General features: G+C 45.8%; 1 protein-coding gene across 3 annotated transcripts in view; it reads right to left on the reverse strand.

Annotated features, from left to right (window-relative positions):
• Window positions 1–13,439, reverse strand: part of arhgef10 (Rho guanine nucleotide exchange factor (GEF) 10) — a 50,176-nt gene that overhangs the window by 29,061 nt on the left and 7,676 nt on the right. The window contains exons 3-18 of one of the 3 annotated variants that reach the window (XM_023153848.3): window positions 9,661–10,011; window positions 7,599–7,943; window positions 6,786–6,822; window positions 6,598–6,686; window positions 6,256–6,312; window positions 5,740–5,927; window positions 5,288–5,404; window positions 4,571–4,682; window positions 4,260–4,369; window positions 4,095–4,172; window positions 3,835–4,014; window positions 2,970–3,086; window positions 2,650–2,742; window positions 1,990–2,160; window positions 1,348–1,493; window positions 1,071–1,255 (exon numbers count right to left, since the gene is read on the reverse strand). In XM_023153848.3, coding sequence (XP_023009616.3) covers window positions 1,071–1,255; window positions 1,348–1,493; window positions 1,990–2,160; window positions 2,650–2,742; window positions 2,970–3,086; window positions 3,835–4,014; window positions 4,095–4,172; window positions 4,260–4,369; window positions 4,571–4,682; window positions 5,288–5,404; window positions 5,740–5,927; window positions 6,256–6,312; window positions 6,598–6,686; window positions 6,786–6,822; window positions 7,599–7,943; window positions 9,661–10,011 — 2,376 coding nt within the window. Of the gene's footprint in view, window positions 1–1,070; window positions 1,256–1,347; window positions 1,494–1,989; window positions 2,161–2,649; window positions 2,743–2,969; window positions 3,087–3,834; window positions 4,015–4,094; window positions 4,173–4,259; window positions 4,370–4,570; window positions 4,683–5,287; window positions 5,405–5,739; window positions 5,928–6,255; window positions 6,313–6,597; window positions 6,687–6,785; window positions 6,823–7,598; window positions 7,947–9,660; window positions 10,012–13,439 lie in introns of all 3 variants that reach the window. The other 2 variants (XM_004566501.6, XM_014410611.4) reach the window with 2 other exon arrangements.

A 13,439-nucleotide genomic window follows, 5' to 3' on the forward strand; every position in this document is an offset into this window, starting at 1 on the left:
GTTAAAAGTTCCTGGATGATGCACACACACACACACACACACACACACACACACACACACACACACACACACACACACACACACACACACACACACACACACACACACACACACACACACACCAAGTTATTTCCAGACTAAGTGCATCACAGCGAGGAAACTCTGATGTATTAATGTTAAGTAATGTAGATAATCTCAACATTAAGTTCCATTACATCTGATTCTGTCTGCAAGAACAGCCCCATCATCTGTTAACATGCTGGACTCTCCATGGGAGGCAGATGATGTGAAACAGTGGAGCGCTCGCTGAATGCAGCTTACACTCAGGGAAAAAGTAAAAGCACATAAATAGCAGGTAGAGAAAAGAAGAAGGTGTTTAAGTAGCTGGTGGGCAGCAGGTGTGGATCAGAGATCGATGACAGTGTGACCACTAGCAGGAAAAGTCTGACTGTTATATCAAAGTATTTGAGAAAAGTGGAGAGTCAGTGAGCTCCGGAGCGCAGTGTGTAATCAGCGGCAGTAATTACAGCGCTGAAGGAACCAGCCTTTGACCTCTGCTTGAATTCTTCAAACTTTGGACAAACCAGGGAAAATACGTAATCAAAGCATTGCAGCAGACACCCGGCAAATTTAAACACAGATCGAATCCTGAAATAAAAAGTGCAGCGCTGCGACCGCAGAATGCGACGCTGTTTTTAGGCCTGCTGTTTGTCTGGTCTGGGCCTTTTAAAGTGGCCGAGCAGCTGTGTGTGACGGGGAACCTACTGGAAAGACTGAAATCACCCGACCGGCAGCCAGCAAAGCTGAGGACTGCAGAGGGGAAAAAACACACATGTGCTGGCTGGGAAATAAATATTTCCACTGATGTTTTTAAGAAACGGTGACAGTTTTCAACTCGGTCTAAGGAAGTCGAAGCAGATGCAGTTCCTCATGTCAGAGGACCGACCCTCAACTGCTGATACCGTACGATCCACTAAACTAATGAGTTACTAGATTTGTGCCAAACAGAGACACAAATAAGGTGACGGGCGAGCAGACACAAAATCCCTGACTGTGAAACTGCGTCGTACTTGGCTTGGCGCTGATCACCACTTTCTCGCCCGAATGAGGAGGAGGGAAGCGGCCGGTGTCGGCCATGTCTTCGCTGGACCCGAACTCAAGCACCTCCACGAAGCTCAGAGGCACGCTCCACTTCAGAAGGAACTTCTGGTCAAGTGTTACGCTTCCGCTGCCACTGCCGCTGCCATCCTGAAATCTGAAAAAGAAACGAGCGATGAAAACGCTTTGATATGAAACCCCCCGATTCTCACACAGGTATGTAACTTTGTGGGTTGTGGTCTCCCTCACCGGATGTTGGGCGTGGCACACATGAGCACATCGTTGAGCAGGAACAGGCGTCGCTCCTTGGTTTTGATGATTTCCCCACGCTCGTTGTAGACCGTTTCCACCATGTCGTCTGAGCGGATCAAGTAGCGGCTGCCGTTACTTAGAAGCTGATGACAGAGATGATATGCTACATTAATGCTCTGAAGACGCTAAACAAAAACCCAGCTCGGAGAAGGAATACAGAACAAGCAAAGACTAAGAGTCCTCGTATTTCATTTGGCATTAATGGCTCATTTCACTCTTGCATCCTCTCACTTTGGATAAGAGTAATGCAGCGACTCTGAGATTATCCAGGCTACAGGGAACTCACAGCCTGCCCCATCCAGGCCATCCTGTAAACACGCCTGTGCACAGATGCCAGAGTGGGTGGCTGAAGACAGTCGAATAATTATACCTTGGGGAAAGCTGGTGTTTTTGTGCAAACGCTGTGCTAAGCCATGCACTAAAAATAAGGTATTCAGTCAGGAGAGAAGCTCCAGTGTCTGATGGCTGCCCACACTGGGACTGAGAGAAATGCCACAGCATATGCTAAAAAATAAATCAGCCAAAAGCAAAGTCTCCACCGATCAGTAGACTTTTGGTTCGGCGCAGAAACGTGCAGACCTTGTTGAGGTAGCGCTCGTTCATGGCCTTTGCGATGTGACGGATCTCGCAGCGCTGGTCGGCTTCTCTCTTCTTTTCATTGAGCTTCTCAGCCAGAGTCTCCAGTTCGGTCAGGGCCATCTGCAGGGGCAGGCGGTCCGGGTGACCCACTGGTGTGTTCTTCAACATGTCCTGATGAAGACGAGAGAAAAAAGACACCAGTTTGATGCTTTTTCACCCCGTTTTCAACAACTAATACCAGCCGAGCCCTGTTCTGCCCCACTCCATCTTTCTACATATAACACACATCCTCATAATTCATCCTAAAGATTTAAGAATCGATGGAGAGCCCTTCTACGAATTATCAAGCTGTCTTGATTGCTATTAAACTGGTGTAAAAAAGAAAGAAAGCGGCCCAGTGTTCCACATTTTCACTGATATTTTCCTGCAGCAGACATTAATAGTAAATATGCCGGGGCAACGGGAAGCAGGATTAAAAGAGACGAGGAAAGCAGGTCTCTTCAGAGCAATTCCCCTGCCTCGCTTTGAGCCGCAGCTTTGAAAAACAAAGTGCTGGGTTTATGAATGCGGCACTCCCTCTGCTGGTGAACACATGAACAACACTGCCTGCTGCACATTGCATTTTACTGTGAAGGAGGTGAAAATAAGAGTGAACTATACCTGCAGCAGCAAAATGAACTGAGGGAATCTCTGGATAGGCTTCATCATCAGGCCGTACAGAGTCATTCGGTCACTGCTGGTTTCCTGACGATGCTGTCGGCGACAAGATGGCCAATTGGTGTAAAGACTTTCATTTTGTAAGAAAATCAATATACCAATCTGTTTTAATGTGAACAGCTGCATTTGATATCAGATATATAGCAAAACAGCTTTTTTTATTCAAATGCACAGCAACAAAATAATGAGACAGTTTAATGAGAAACAAACTTCCACTCTGTCCTGTAAGATTAATATTTGACATTAGTGTGTTGGTCTCAAACCTTGAGGAATTCCAGGAATGCTGGTTTGGAGGCGCACGTCTTCCTCACGACTGCCATCGCAGTGCTGAAGTTATTCACATACTCGCGATAGGCGTCCAGCACCATGGACTTAGAGAACTGCACATAAACACAGGGGTTACTTACTGCATCATGTGCTTCAGTTACAGGAAATGACATCATCCAAACCTCTATAAAGATGCAGACCACAGCAGCAGTACCATTAAAAATGTGAATTCACTTTAACTTGTCTATGGTGCTTTAATAAGGTGTAAATATGCTTTTTATAAATTAGGTCTAATAATGCTCATGCTCACAAGCAAAGAGCTGTGTGATATAGTTATGTTACATAAAGATTTACATAAAAAGCTTTTCTGTCTAAGTCATGTTCACCAATAAGCGGTAAAAGTTCCATCAGACGGAGAACTATTTATAGGAATACTGAAAACGATTGATGCTGGTCTGCTGCTGAAAACGGATTTTCAGTGTTTTGTCCATCAGTTTGTCCAGACTGAATCTCCTGAGTGTTGGCTGATGGGCAAAGCGAGACTCAGACGTCATCCTTTCAGCGTGCGGGACAGAAGACGCTCCCTCTGAGGGCTTTTATCGCTTTTTTAACCGCTGAGTGGCACAGCAGTGAGAACTTTAGCTCCAGTGTTATTTAGGTAAAAAAAATGAATCTCTTCAATGTTCAAACTTGCCTATGAGGTGACATTTTTTTTGTTTTACTCTATAAATACTTCAGGTCCAAATAAAGCTTTTAATGTGAAATCCTGTGGTTTTATTATTTGAACTGTGGCGTGTCACATGACAGGCTTTAGATATCTCCGTGAGACGTCTGACAGGAAGTAAGATGGCACGAGCTTACCGACGCCACAAAGACATCCCCAATCATCTCCAGGCTGTCCCACTCCGCCACGCGGCTCGCCAGGGCGATCTGGAACAGGAAGTGGCACTGCAGGATTTCACGCACGCGATAGAAAGTCATCTTCAGTTTCCTGTCACTCAGCAGTCTGGGCTCGATCTGCGACAGGGGCTTCTCGTATTGCTGACGAAGGAGACAATACAAACTGTAATAAGATGCACTTAAGAACCAAAGCGCCAATCACCGCAGCTGTACTCGCATACCTCTAAAATCCTCTTGAGAGAATCGAGATAATTCTTCTCGCTCTCCAAAATAGATCCCAGGATGCATCTTCTGACCAGCTGTGGATCAAACACAGGTTTCCTTCACCAGCGATTTCACAGAGTTAAGCATAACTGGATTAGGTTAGAGTTGGGAAAGTTACAAACCTGCTGCTGTGACAGAGCCTCCGGTGCTGGACACAGTACTGGCTCAACATTGAAACAGTCCACCTCGATGAAGAGTCCAGACTCCTCATCCTCAAAACAGGCCGACTTCTCTAAAAGATTCGAAACAACAGGAAGTAAAGCACTAAAGTCCACCTGAAGAGCAAAACGCTATGACTCAGCCTCCTAGAAGCACCAAGTGACCACATTTACAAGATTTTCAGAAAACCTGACCTCTGACCTTGAGGCTGAGGTCAATGAGATTTGAACTCCTAGGTAATTGTGTATTTTAGTGTAACTTAAGCAGCACAAACCCTGACAGAAAGACTTGGTTTTGATGAAGGAGCGTCCCTTCTTCACTGCAGCTTTGGTTTTCTCCAGTCCATCTTTGGTTCCTTCCTTGGCAGCCTTCACCAGCTTTTGCATCTTGGATGAGACAGAATGCACCATTACTAGGATTTGAAGAGTCCTTTTTAGTCCAGGTTTGGTTTAGTCTGTCTAAACCTACGGCTAAAGAAGAGCTGAACCGATCTACAGGAGCAGTGTTAGAGGAGGGATGAACAGAATGCGTAACACAAGACGACAGAAGAGCAGAGGCGACCACAGGAGACAGAAACTGGGACATCAGCTAAAAGCAACGTGGTGCTTTTAAGAACATAATGCGAGATCGAGGTTTAAATGTCACAGACATCGCAGTCTGTACAATGGAACACAAAGGTTCAAATGCTTGGGAGACACGGTTGCTGGTGTCTCAGTTTGCTGAAGAATAAACACGTGTTACTTTAAATGTGTCCTTTCGGACGTCCGACGCACGAACATTCAATGAGACAGGTCGACGTGGCAGAAAGGGATGCAAAGGAACTGCTCGCACTCCCACCATCACCACCACCACAAGTTCATTCACGTCACAGCAGGATGAAGGTACCAAGTCAGAAGCAGGACGCCCAGAGTGGAGGTAGCCAGACTGAGTGTGAAGGGCTGGGACTACTTTATCTAGTACAAACACATGAGGTGAGCCTCAGCCAGTTTACCTTCTGCTCGTGTTTCTGTTTTAACTGCTGCAGCTCTACCGTTCCCACTGTGTTTGCCATTAGATCTTTCATCTTTTTCTCATAGTGTTCTTTCAAGCGTGTCAGATCTTGAGAGAGCTAAACAAAAGCAAAGCAAGCGTTACTGGTTACACAGACTGGGAATGAGCAGGAGTCCCACCACGCTCGCCTTCGTGTCGACGTGGTGGTTTTTTAAATAAAGTGATTTTGAAGTGTCAAAACCACGAGGCAAATCATCACAGCGTGCAGGAAGACGACTAGGAGAAGCGAATGGGCTGCATCGAATGCACGAGTGTGCATCGCTGTAAACTGGAAAGAATAAGCACAGTAAAAAAGACACTTTCATAAACTGTATGAAAGACACGCTGCGTTATCCCCGCTATCCTGAGCTGCATGTTTAACGTGCTGACGAGAAAAGTAATCCTTATACACACATGAGTCTTCCTCTGGGGCGGCTTCCCTCTCATGAAGGCGTGGGGCAGGCCGTTCTCAGGCCGACCTTCCCCGTCGCTGGCTTCGTCGTAGCTTTCAAACTCGCTGGAGCTCCAGCCGTTGTCGAGGGAGCTGTTGCAGCCGCCCTCCTCGCCGAGCTCCACATCGTCGTAGATCATCTCATCTGGATCTGTACGAATGAGAGCGACTCGCAGTGATACTCAGAAATACTACAGTCTGGCTATGACCTTAAATGAACTTGAAGTTTCATGATGCAAACGAACACGTGAGAAGTCCCAAGCTTCACTGAATGCAACACTCATCTCATCAAAATATCTAATTAGCATTGATTAGTGACATTAAAGTCAATAAACAAGTCAAACAGGAGTTTTTGAGCCTAAATAAAGTCAAACGGTGACTTTTAAACGAGAAGAAAGAAGCGAAAGTGGACGGGATCAAAAACAGGAAGCTTGAAACTGAATGTGTGGAATGAGAAAAATAAAGTATAGTTCACAAACCTGTGTTGGAGTCGGAGTTTTCTCTGGGCACATCATCATAAATCACCTCATGTGGATCTGAAAAGACACGTGCACGGTTTTTACACACCAGGTAACCGATCCAGTAACGCGACAGCCAGGATGCGATGCAGGGAGAGAGCTAGAAGACAGGCAAACGCAAGGCTGTGCTTCCTCAAACGAACGGGGAAGGAAGTCTCCGGGAATCCAGTTGTGTCATAAGAACATTTTAAAAAGATGAGAGCACCCTGCGGGCATGTCGTGACTGCGCAGAAGCAAACGCAGAGAGATGACACCGCAGCAGCACCGCGGTAACTTTGACCTTACTCGGAATTGTTTCCTTACTTTCCATCCATGCGGTGTTGGCAGGATCTGCTGCCCATTTTGCCAAAGCATCCTCTTCTCTGATAGGTGGATACTCTTCACTGAAAACACTTGGAGAACACATAAAAACACATTTTCAATGTAACATGTCCCCGACGTTGCTGTCGATGCACTCTGTGATGAGCACAAACGGCTCGCATGTGACTCACCTGTCAGCTGAGGCGTTCCCAGTCCCAACCAGCATCACTGCAGGGAAAATGAACTGTGGTGTGAATCCTGCAGGAATTATTTTCCCCAATCAAACATTCCAAACAGCACATCACAGAACTGCAAAGCTTTTCCACACGTGCCACCAGGGGTCACTGATAATTCCACGGATAATTTAACCTGGATATGTTTTAGAGTAAATGTGCTTCCACAAAACTTCATCTAACATATGTGTCTAATTGAAATTCCTTCTGCGTGCTTCTGTTTTCCTTGGAAGATGTCATAACTTCAGCAAAAGGCCCGTACTGTGTGCATTCATCAAAAAACTGCACAAATGAATATCATGGTTGCACTCTCTGGCTTTGTAACATCTAAAAAGCACAAGTATTTCAACATGGTGTGACCTTGTTTAGATAATTACAGTGTAATTAGGCTCCTGGGACTGCCAGGCCACAAGCTTGGGCTCAGTTACTGCAAGATTTTAGGGAAACCGGAAAATCCTTACAGCCAGCACGGATCTTTGGGGAGCGCTAAATTTAGACCCTACTTCCTTGTGGCAAGGCTTTAGGAAAAACAAGAGAAAGAAGAAAGGCCGGGGGGATCGCAGCAGCCGGGACCGCGTTTACGTGTCATAGCTGTGCATCCGTGAGTGAGAGCAGGGAAAAAGGGATTAAAAAACAACTTCACTGCTAGGGAAGATTCAGTTATGGATATAATTTGATAAACATTTGCTTTAACTCGGAAGCATTCGCTCTTAATTTAGCAGCGTTTATTAAAGTCTCCTCCGGGTTTCCCCTGGTGCTCGTTTCATTTACCATCTTCATCCACGGAGAGGTGTCGAATGATGACAGGTGTGGTGTAAGCTGGGGTGATGAGCGGTACTCCAGAGGGGGTCGCATAGCCACACGGGACAGGCACCGAGTATCCCGAAGCGATGCCAGCAGGGCTGCCGGGAGGATCCTGGCCGTCTGCCTCTCGTTCTTTGGGCTCCGTGGGCGAGGGGGTGGGAGAGGCGGGTCTGTGCTGCTGGTCAAGCTGCTGCTGCTGGAAGGAAGTGATGTCAATCACAGAGTAGGGGTTGACTTTGCCCTGGGAGGAGGAACCGGGGGCAACGTGTGGAGCACGAGCATCGCTGACAGATACTTTCTGGCCTTCACTGACTGCTGAAGGAAAGATCATACAGTTAGCTGACAGTTACAAATATAGTTACAAATACAGTTACATTTAGACAAAGATGGCCTCAAATTATTATATTTATTTGCCTATATAAACTCGACTACTGCACACATTAGAAATGAGCATTAAAAACCTTTTAATGAATGAAATCTTACTTTTTCATAGCTGTCTGATTATTTTGGTGTCTCTCAGTTATTCATATAAACATTATTCATTATTTAAATACTCTGTTAGACCCATTTCTCCTTCAGAACTGCCTTAAATCTTCAACAAACTGCTGGAAACATTCCTCAGAGATTCATGGCCACCACATCCTAAAGGTGGATTGAGATCTGGTGACTGTGGAGTCCGTTTGAGTACGGCGAACTCATCGTCATGTTCAAGAAACCAGTTTGAGACGATCTGAGCTTTGAGACGTGATGTGGTCTCTGTGCTCACAAAGGCACAGCCATGATCTACACTCCGGTAAGATGTGGTGTTCAGACGATGCTCGTTTGGCACGACGGGGCCCAAAGTGTGCCGAGAAAATTTCCCCCCAGCCGCTCATAGAAGGCAGGATGGATCCATGCTTTCATTAGATTTCCTGTTCTGAAAGTCACAGCAGACACGGAGACTCATCAGAACAGGAAATCTTTTATTGGTGAGCCTGTGTGAACGGTGGCCTCAGTTTCCTGTCCTTAGCTGACAGGAGAGCCACCCGGTGTGGCCTTCTGTAGCCCATCTGCTTCGACGTTTGACGTGTTGCTGTTTCAGAGGTGCTCTTCTGCATACCTCAGGTATAATCAGTAGTTATTTGTGGTTACCGCTGCCTTCCTATCAGCTCGAGGCAGCCTGGCCAATCTCCTCTGACCTCTGGAATCAACAAGGCTTTTTCTCAACTTACAGAGGAGCAGCTGAGGCTCAGGAGGAAGAGCTATGAAGGGTTGGTGCTTTGATCCATAGTTCCTGCATCGGTTAGATTAAAAGGTAAGAAAGCACTTTGAGCACTCAGACTATGAAAGTCCCATGTTTCCATTTAACTGCTGCTCACTGGACATTTGTTATTTTGCATCTCTGTTGTGGGAAAATTCCAGTCCAACCTGAAACAGCTTAGATGTTCACACTGGGGACACGTTTCTAAAATCTTGACTGCTGCTGTGATTTGGTGCTACTTTTATGCAGCTTTGGTTAAAGCTGCAGTGGCATTGTGCAGCAGTGAGCAGTGCTGAAAGTATGAAAACCTGAATGGGGGAACATCACGTAGCGTCTACGCTAGAAGACTTCTGCATGTATGTGGATCTTGCATCTCTCACGAGTGCAAACGATGCTCAAACGGTGAAGTGTAGTGCAGTGGGAACATCTCATCATATTTCAGAATGACTGAGAATAAACAGAGCCCAGCCAGACCGCTGCTGCTGCTGTCGTGCCCTTCAGTGATAAAAGCCAGAACATCTCCAGCTACAGGCAGCCAGATATACAAGGTGTCACCAGAGAGACAGACTGCCCCACTTTACGATCTCACTCGCGCTGGAGCTGAAGGGGCGTGAGCAGAGCCAGATAGGGTACGCACAACATGACAGGGCAATGCAGAGAACCTTTGTCACTGCCAAAAAACAAAACACACACTCGAGGCATTGTTTGCACTTAACTGATTTCCAAACACAACTTTAGTTGGAAGGACTCTCTGTCCTAAGGAAAGGCCAGCACTTCTGGACTGCATACCTGTTGCTGCAGGATGTGTCTCCGTGTCATCATCCAGAGGAGGGAGCGGAGGCGGAGGCAAATCATTCTCCCTGTCATCAGTCCCCTCAGCAGCAGATGTCCCTTCAGCTTCTGAAGCTGCGCCACCTGCTGTGGCAACTGTTCCATCTGCTGATGATGGAGCTGCGGAGGAAGGCACCGGGGGGTCCGCAGTGGGGAAGAGGTCCGAGCGTTGGCTGTTCACAGTGCTGTCCTTGTTCTGATCCCTACTGACGGGGAGCGCGGGCGGCGGGCAGGCAGCCTCGGGGATGTCGTCAAAATCGAAGGGTTCCCCCTCATCTTCATCTGCAAAAGAGATGTCACCTGCCAACACTGGACAGGTTCCAGATGTGCCAGGTGTTGGATTTTAGTTAGATTTAGAGAATAATAGCTATTGCTTTATTATCTTATCATGTAGTGCAAAACTCTGAGGTGACAGACACACTAATTATGAGTTTACCACAATCAGCTAAACACTTTTTGACTGCATGATAATAGTAACGATACTTAAAGCGCTGCTTTAACATCTGTAGCATCATGGGTGGTGCTGCAGCTCTGGAAAAAGAGGCTGAGGACACAGACACAGATGCGCTCTGGGTGGCATTTGAAATCTGCAGGACTGAGCCACATACAGACTTCTAATTAAGGATGGGCTTGACTTTATTGCACAAGCGTCGGCATTGGGGACTGGCACCGAAGCAGCACATGCACTGGTTTTACAGCAAAAACAAACTGGGGGGTTCCAACGCACAGCTAGCATTCAAAGGCATTCACATCAGAGCGCTCAGCTGACAGGAGACAGGAAGGGAACTACAAATATCTTTCCAGTTTCCACACTGCAATTAGGCCAGCAGGAAAGAGAGCTGTTACTCCCTTCAGCGAGGGCTACAGCCTGAGTTTGTGCATTATTCCTGGTTTAGGAATGCTCAGCCTTCATTAGCAGGCTTCAGCTCCAACATGGATACAGACAGTTTGTGGGATTGCAGTAAAAAAAAAAAACAAGAGTATTTTTATTTCAGAAGTCAGTGCTGGTGGAGATATGAGGTAATACTATAAATAGGCTTTACAGAGCTTGTATGGGGCTCTGCTTCTATCAGAGCCAACATCGTGAAGGGTTTCTGAGAATCATATTTTCTCCCACTATCACAGTTTCTCTCAAATACCACAGATTCTTTGTGATCACTCACACGTCTCGTCACAGCCAGCACGGCTCCGTTCACTCTCAGTGTAGAGTTTGATTTTCTGTCTCATATCCCGAACGGGGTCCCAAAGAAAACAGAGCACGGTCTCCTGTGTGACACGGTGAGGCCCCCCGACAGCACCAGAGGCCGAAATAGCTCAGCTGGGTGCGCGTTAGACTGAAGATCGAAAGGTCACTGGTTCGATCCCACCGCCACAGTTTTTATTCTTTGCTGTCATGTTTGAAGTCCCAACATTTACACATACTTCTTTGATCATTGTATAGTTACTGCTTACACACAGTCACCATCTAATTAACCACATTCACCTCCAGGCTAGTGGCCAGCTAACGGGCTGAACCCTAACTTTGGTGCACACAGCTGTGAATCAGGCTCTGACAGGTAGTCGTTCCACCTCCTCAGTGTGAGAGAGAACAGCCTGTGATTAATGTTCCCGCTCAACTTTGTCAACCCGTGTCCATCTCCACCCACGGCTCATGAAAACAGAAGTGCAAAGAACAAGCATGGGAACAGAGATGCTATCTGCCCGTTTCCATCGGTGGAGCTGAATGCTGTGGGACGCCGTGATAAAGCACGGACAGCCTTTGGAAACACTGGGATGTAGGATGCATGATCACATGCTAAAAACTGCAGTAATCGGCACTTTGGTGAAACACTCGACAGTGTCACAACAGAGTTCGTTTGATTGGATTTTGCCAGAGCAATAATCACAGATGGCCATTCAATAGTACATCTGTAACTGTGGGCCGAGGAGGTCATTGATAGCTGGCTCGGTGAGTGGCTGTGCATGTCAGAACAGCTTACTTACAGACTGTGCACACACACGATTATCATCTAACGTCTACTTTCAGCTCTTAAAGGGAAATAAAATCTCCACTTTGAAGAGTTTCTTTCAACTTTGTAGTGTTATAAAAATATAAGACTACAAAGTTGAGATATATATATATTAGGGGTGCAACGATACACAAAATTCACAGTTCGGTTCGATACTTTGGTGTCACGGTTCGATATTTTTTCGATACAAAAAAAATGTTCATGCCTTTTTAATTTGTCATTTATTAAATTTTCACGGCACATTCCGCACCACATCTCTGTGCGTTCATCATTTGTTTGAAGCCAGCTCACCTCCTGCAACTACTTTTCCGAGAATACGTGCTTCTTTTGTGGTTCGGACTCCTGACATTTCTTTGGAGGTGGAGGAACATCACAGTAATTGCTTAAAGGAGCTTCTTCGACATCTTTAAGAGTTCTAAACAAATGTCTGTCCTCCTCCTGAAAATCTTATGTATGCAAACACGCGTTGCAACTTCTTATCTTGTGCGCGTTTTTTATTTTGACAGCGAATGCGCACCTGCGGACCACTTATGTGCAGCCCTGGTTATATAGCTCGTCATATTGCAGCCACAGAAATTCTTTTGTCCATGAAACCATAAAGCTGCACTTTCTTTTTGCCTTATAGTCTGATTTGTCATAACTTTTCCGTTTTGTGGTAAGCTTTTCTTTGGCTGTCACTTCTTCACCCTGACCTGTCTTATTTGGCTCAGCAGAACTGAAATATATATCCTGCTGCTTTTACACACGCACTCACATAAGCTCAGCGATTCTCTGCGCGATCAACCTCTCACATGTTTAAGCTTGCTGCGGGAGATTTCACTTGTCATGTTTGCGTAGTAAGCTAACGATTAATAAGACTATGTCAGAGGAATTGGTGCACAAATTCAAACGCGATTTCAATATGTCACATATTGACAGTGGCTCACCGATGCCAATGACATAATTACCCAGCTACATTTCCGAAAGAATGCAAAAGCATTGACATATATTTTTTCCTTCCTACGATAGGCCGACGGGCAGGGCAGAGATAGATTTTGGTAGCCCGACTGGAAAAATCGCTAGCCCCGGGACGTCGGGCTAGCGATTTTGCGAGCCCTGTATCTGATTGAGGAATCACTCATCTTTGGAAAAGAGAGTTTATTACAGAGAAATGTCTCTTTCCAAAATAAAAGCTATACTATCCGCTATTCTCAACACAGACAGCATCGTCAGAAGGAAAGTTGATAAAATAAATTAAAAATTTTGTATTGTTCCATACATATGCATACCGAACCGAAAGCACTGTATCGAACAGTTCAATATCGATACGAGTATCGTTGCACCCCTAATAAATTATATATATATATATATATATATATATATATATATATATATATATATATATATATATATATATATATATATATATATATATATATATATATATATATATATATATGCAAATGTGGCAAGGAGGCGAGCTGTTCACGCTGACAATATGGATGTTGTTCTGAGGACCCCTCAGCTCCATAACGGTCTGCTTAAATGACTCACTGCTTCTGTTTCGCCTCAGCAACAAATCGAGCGAGCGGCCAGCTGGAGACGAAGGATTTCTCTGGCCTGCGTCTACCCCGGAGGCTTTGTGTGCCCCTGTGCGCGCTGCTGCATCAGTATTCTGCCTCATACTGAAGCACATTGTCTGCTATTCACAGTAGCGCAGCACATTTTACTCTCCTTACTCCCTCATTC

Source organism: Maylandia zebra, linkage group LG19, assembly GCF_041146795.1.
Source record: "Maylandia zebra isolate NMK-2024a linkage group LG19, Mzebra_GT3a, whole genome shotgun sequence".
NCBI classification, from domain to species: domain Eukaryota; kingdom Metazoa; phylum Chordata; class Actinopteri; order Cichliformes; family Cichlidae; genus Maylandia; species Maylandia zebra.